Source organism: Tupaia chinensis, unplaced genomic scaffold (assembly GCF_000334495.1).
Source record: "Tupaia chinensis unplaced genomic scaffold, TupChi_1.0 Scaffold000559_1, whole genome shotgun sequence".
In the NCBI taxonomy this organism is placed as follows: domain Eukaryota; kingdom Metazoa; phylum Chordata; class Mammalia; order Scandentia; family Tupaiidae; genus Tupaia; species Tupaia belangeri.
The window spans coordinates 136,729-142,707 of NW_006160071.1; the positions used below are offsets into that span (position 1 = coordinate 136,729).

General features: G+C 57.1%; 1 protein-coding gene across 5 annotated transcripts in view; it reads left to right on the forward strand.

The window, feature by feature from the left end:
- The window catches only part of SPACA6 (sperm acrosome associated 6), an 18,468-nt gene extending 12,825 nt beyond the window's left edge, over positions 1 to 5,643 (forward strand). The window contains exons 3-9 of one of the 5 annotated variants that reach the window (XM_006157732.3): positions 3,412 to 3,480; positions 4,021 to 4,044; positions 4,360 to 4,437; positions 4,516 to 4,619; positions 4,877 to 5,033; positions 5,122 to 5,323; positions 5,543 to 5,643. In XM_006157732.3, coding sequence (XP_006157794.1) covers positions 3,412 to 3,480; positions 4,021 to 4,044; positions 4,360 to 4,437; positions 4,516 to 4,619; positions 4,877 to 5,033; positions 5,122 to 5,323; positions 5,543 to 5,576 — 668 coding nt within the window. In that variant the 3' untranslated portion in view covers positions 5,577 to 5,643. Of the gene's footprint in view, positions 1 to 3,411; positions 3,481 to 4,020; positions 4,045 to 4,359; positions 4,620 to 4,860; positions 5,324 to 5,542 lie in introns of those variants that run through there. The other 4 variants (XM_027775392.1, XM_027775391.1, XM_014591318.2 and 1 more) reach the window with 4 other exon arrangements.
- Positions 5,644 to 5,979: the final 336 nt, after the last annotated feature.

The following is a 5,979-nucleotide window of genomic DNA, read 5'->3' on the forward strand; positions in this document are numbered from 1 at the left end:
ACACAAAAAAAAAAAAAAAAAAAAAAAAGGTTTATTCAGCTGCTGATTTGGAGGCCAAGGTCCTGGGCCATGTTTGGTGGGTTTTCTTGGTGTGTGTGTGGGGGGGGGCGGGGGTTGGTCCCAAGGCCATCAGGATGAAATGCCATGAGTGTAGGAGTGCATGTCTGTGTTCAGTGTGCCTGGGTCATGTGATGAACACACCAAGTCAGTCACAGGGGCCCCAGCCTGGTCACTCCCAAAGGCCCTCCCTTTCCACACCATGGAGGTGAGAAGCATCCCTTTACTATGGCACCGTGCTGCCGAGGTCTAACAAGTAAATTGGGGCCGGGAGGCACTGGAACCACGGCACTTGGAGTATCACAGTGCCTTTATAGTTTTGTGTACAGTATGCAGTAGAGAGTTGAGCTGTTCTGTAGAGGAAGACAGCAAAGCGGAGGGGTGATCATTTCAAATCGGCCGGTCAAAGGAGGTGGAAGCGAGAAGGTGCAGTTGAGCAAAGACCTGAACAAGGCGACAGCGGGCACCCGGACATCATCCGGGGAGAGAATTGCAGGCTGGGGAAGGGACAGCGCACAGCCCTGGGGCCAGTGGGGCCGGGGCAGAGACGTCGGCAGCAGTGGTGACACTGTCCCATGGGCCTCCAGCCCCAGTGTGAGTGGGCGTGCGCCCGGCCCTGCTTCTGGTGTGTAGGTCTGATAGGGTCTGAGGTGGACATTGCTATCAAGTTCCCAGGCGATGGTGTGCCTGCCCAGAAACACGCTTTGTAGGCCCTTGGGAAAAAAAGGCCCTTGTCTTTTGCTTTTGAGATTGGGGGATTTAAGAGAGATGGGATTTAAGATTCAACAAGATCCCTCTGGCAGCCACGTGGGGCCAGGGCAGATGCAGGGTGACTAGTGAGAAGCCAGTGTGTGCTGGCACAGGCCGGTCGTCATCCGTCATGATCGGTGAGCCAGGAGGAGGCCTGAGAGGGCTTGGGGTGTGAGGACCGGAGAGGGAGGGGGGGGCGTGACTGTGCGTCCTGTGGGAGGGGCTGTGCCTGCCAGGCCGGGCTCTGGACATTCCCGGTTCTAAAGGACGTGCTGGCCAGCCCTGGGAAGTGCGGTCTACAGCCTCGCTTTCCAGATGGGGAAGTGAGAGCTCAGCTGGTCAGAAAAGATAACCTAAGAGATTTTTGGAGATGGACTGGACCCGGGGGGTGTCAGAGAGAGGGAAGGGAAGGGAGGCCATGAGGACAACTGGGTCTTGCCTGATTATACCACCAGAAAGAGGGATGGGCTGTCTCTCTTTTTTTATTTTTCCCACTGATTTTTTTTCCTTTTCCTTTCTTCCTTTTTATTTATTTATTTTTAAAATTTTAATTGTCAGAGAACACAGGCATTCACCAGAGAGAGAGACAACACCCCATGGAGTGGGATCATACTGCAATCCTTTTTCCTCCATTTCTCCGTCACTGGGATTTAGAGCCTGCACATGCATGCCCAGCATATATTTCAAGGTGCCAGGGCCAGGATTCAAACCACAGGGCTTCACCTTTGTTCTGTGGGGCTTTCCCTGAAGATCTTTCTTTCATCATTCTCTTTTTTATTTTAAAACCAGCACATATTAATTGTCCCTATCTTGGGGCACGGCTGATTTTCCGGTACATGGATACCTGTGTAGGGACTAGGTCAGGCAGTCATGTGTCCTTCATCAGCCAGTGGCCTTCCTCCATGCTGGAAATACTGAAATCTCCCTTTAGCTACTCTGAGACCAGTAGTACGCAGTTAACCGCATCCTCTGCATCCTCCGACTGTGCTTGATAAGGCTAGGCATTGTTCTTACCTGAAATCGTCCCTATTGGTCCACACCTCCCTATCCTTCTATCCTTCCCGGCCTCTCTCCCCACTGGGAAAAGTTACAAAACCTTACAGTTTGGAGGCCATTATGATGGTCAAAATCCAAACACCTACGGGACAGAGCATGTACAACAAAGGCACAGAAGCGAATCGAAGCTGGGACTGTGAGGAGTTGTGGCGCCTGGGCAGCTCAGAGGGCACGCGAGAAGCGCTGGCCAACTTCAGTCTGTAGATATGCTGGAGATACCAGCCAGAGGGGCCATCTCAGCCTTCCGGGTCTTCCTTTCTTTCTCTTTCTCTCTTCTTTTTTATTTTTTTAAAAGAGATGCTGAACATTTTCTGTGACTTTCTTAAGTTTTCTATATTGGCAACTGGTCCACATTATTTAAACCCTTTCCAGGTTGGCAGGTGGCATGGTGGTTAAGGCGCTGGACTCCCACATGGCCAACCACGGTTCCAGTGTTAGACCTGGTGGCTTGCTTTCTCACTTTCCTTTTCTCTGTCTATCTGTCTCTGGCCAACTTAAAAAAATAGTAAGTGGGATCAGCAGTTAGCGTAATGGCTATGTCGCTGGACTCCCACATAGTCGACTGCGGTTTGAGTCCCGGACCCGGCGACTTAAACTCATGCCAGGTGTGTGTGCATGCGTGCCCAAGATCCCAAGAGGAGAATGGAGGAGAAGGTTTTGCGGCATGGCCATCCCCCCTGGGGGGGTGATTTCTCACTTTCTGTCTCCCTGTGTCTCTCTCTGTCTTTCTGGCAAGCACATGCACCCTATAGCAAAAACCTCTCGAAAAAATAATAAGTAAAATAAATAATTATTTAAAATATTTTTTTAACGCTGACCAGGCCAACTGTAACACATCCAAGGGCTGCCTCTGGGCTGCAGGCCACCAGCGCTGGGGTGCAGTTCCAGCTGGACGCTGGAATTCATTCTGCACATATTTCTGGAGCACTTTCCAAGACTCAGGGCCCTACTTAGAGCCTGAGGACTCAACCCCAAAGATACATTTATTTTCTCAGGCGACAGATTCAGTGACCGCCCTATATTTATACAGGTATGTGTGACTGCAAACCTGAGAGAGTGTGAACAAATGAGTGAGGCGGGGTGAAAAACGAAAACAGGAAGCTCGACTGGGTTCATCTGTGGTGATGGAGCACCCCTAAGGAGGTGGCATTTGAGGGATAGGACATGACGGATAAAGGTATGCCAAAAACAAATGAATAAACGAATCCAGCACATGCAAAGGCCCTGCAGTGCTGGCGTGGTGGTTCTTTTCATGTCAAGAAACATGAAAGGGCAGGGGGGATGGCCCAGAGAAGAGGGACCAGGCTGAACCAAGCTGGGCCTAGCAGGCCTTCGTGGGGAATTTGATCTCTACCCCCCCAGAAGGTAAGTGTGATGGGGGGAGACTCTGTCCTAGAGAGACTCAGCATGGGGCCTGCCCAGCCTTCTGGAAAGACAGGGAGGAGGTGACTGGGAGGAGGTGAGAGAGCCAGCAGGGGTGGAGCCCCTGTGAAGCTGGGTCAGCCCTGGAGGAGGAGCCTCTGCTCCACTCCAGGCTCTGCACTCCAGGTTCCTATGAGGTCGCCTTCCGTGATGCTGCAGAGAAAATGAAGGAGGTCATTGCACGGCTCAAAGGAGGTAAAAGAGACCCACCACCTCTCCCCACACGCCGCTGGGAATCCCACTCCTGAGACCCATCCCTCCCTCCATCCACTGTCCTGAACTCTGAGCCGCAGCCCTTTGGGGCGTCTCTGGACACTGCCTCTTGCCTGCCTGGGTCAAGCTGCCTGCACCTTCTACAGAAGGGTTCCTGCCCAGTTAGGGCTGCTCCAAGGATGGTCCTGACCCTACTCATTTCTGTGTCTGGTCCTGTGCGCTCTGAACGCGTTCCTGGCCAACTGGGCCATCCCAGGGGACTGCTAGCCTGGCCACACCTGCGTGACTGATGAGGTCCCTTCCCGAGCCCCAAGGACAGCCTAGGCCCTGTGGCCTCCAAGAGCATGCTGCAGGTGTGTGCCAGCCCAGCTATGACTGGCGAGCAGCAGGCGGGTGTCTGACCACCTCCGGGAGACTACCCCTCGGAGGAATGGGGCTAGGTAGCACCTGTAGGGGAGCTGGGGTTGGGGGTGGGTCTCGCCCTCTACCTCCAGGCCAGTAACGCTTCCCCTCTCTCCGCAGTCCAGGCCTGCATCCCTCCCTGCGGTAAGGACTTCAGCCAAAACTAGGTATTACCTGGAAGGGAGGTGGTCTTGGCCGGAACCTGGGACTTCAAGTGTGGGTGGGCGTCGGCCCAAGGAAGCCAGTGAGCCGGGAGAAAAGTAAACCAAGAATTGCTCAAACCCTCCTAGCTTTGTGGGTCCAAGAGCCGAACAAGCCAATCGCAGTTCTAGAGGGTGGGAGCGGTGAGCCGCGGGCGCAGAGAAGGGGTGCTGCGTCTACCTGGCCTTAAGAGACCTCAGGGGCCGAGGGGGCGGGGCGGGGGCAGAAGGACCCCAGACTCAGCGTAGCGTCCCACAGGACTCCAGGAGGTCGCGCGGCGCTTCCACTGCCGCGGCTGCTTCTCCACGGTCTGCGACCTCCCGCTGGACTGCCCAGGTGAGGGGAGGGCCTGCAAGGGCGAGGGCCCTGACCTGCGGCCAGGCCTGGGATGTGACCTGGAGCCCGCACCCCCAGTGCAGGATGTGACGGTAACTCGGGGCGATCAGGCCCTGTTTTCCTGCGCCGTGAACTTCCCGCTGCCAGAGGAGATCACCTACTCCTGGAAGTTCGCAGGTGCTGTGAGTGGGGCGGGGCGGGCGTGAGGGTCGACGGCAGTGTGCGCAGGGCGGGACTTCGGACAGCCGGGTCTTCATGCAGAGAGGGGAGCGTCCCAGCATTTGGGGCGGGGGGCAAGACTCAGCCTAAGCGGCGGCTGGGGTGACCACGGTTTGGGCAGTACGTGGAAAGGGCGGGCTTCAGGCGAGGAGGCTCAGGAGGCGGGGCTATGCGTGAAGGGCCCCGCTCCTCCCGCCGCTTCAGCCCGTGCGTCTCGCAGCTCCGGACACAGGATACGTCCTACTTCCGAAATGTGCCGCGGGCCCACGGATACGTGGCGCGGATCCGGCCGGTGCAGCCCAGGCACCGCGGGACCTTCTCATGCGTGATCAAGCACGACCAGCGCCTCCTAGCGCGCCTCTACTTCTTTCTTAACGGTGCGGGCGGCGCCAGGGACCGGGTGACGCGAGGGACCGGGCTGCGCAGGGCCGAGCTCGTGCCCGGCTGACGCGCGCGCCCCCGCAGTGACGGGCCCGCCCCCGCGCGGGGAGACCGAGCTCCAGATCGCGTTCCGAGAGGTGCTGCGCTGGGCGCCACGGGACGCGGAGCTGATCGAGCCCTGGGAGCCGAGCCTGGGCGCGCTGCTGGCCAGGCCCGACGCCTTGACCCGGGGCCTGATCGCGGCGGCTGCGGCCGTTGCGTCCGCAACTGCGACCTTGCTAGTGTGGTGAGCCCCGGGACCCCAGGTGAATCCCAGCATCCAACTGTCCCTCAGCCCCGGGGGTCCAAGCTCCCAGCCCCTCCTCTCTCAGGCCCGGGGGTCCAGGCCTCCCAGCCTCCGTCGCACGTGAGTCGGCCCTGTCTACCTCTGCGACCCAGTCGTCCAGGCCTCCAGGACCTAGGTTTGCGGTCCCCACCCTCTCCAACACACTCCTTCTTTCCCCAGGATGTTCTTCCGATGGTACGTCAGCGGCAACTAACAAAAGTATCTTTCTTTCTCCTTTATCCTGTTTCCAACCCTAAAATAAAGAATACCTTTCAGCCCTGGGTCCCGTCTGTGGAGGTGGTCACTGCTAACTGGTAGGATCTGGGGACCTAGGTACAGTCCCAGACCCTGCCCCAGATTTCTGGCGTTCTCTCTCATTTTCCTTCCATGAGACACAGGGTCTTGCCAACTGCTATCCTCCCAGCCAACCAGCGTCCCAGGCCCATGTGGGGGCCTGCCCTGAGTGTTCACGTCCACCCAGACCCAAAATCAGGCCTTCCATTGGCTCTGGTATACCACACTGGCACCCTACAACCTGCACCGCCACGGCTGGGCTGCTGGTAGTCTTTGGTGTCACCTGCAGAAGACACTCACAGCACTTGATATGGGCCTAAAAG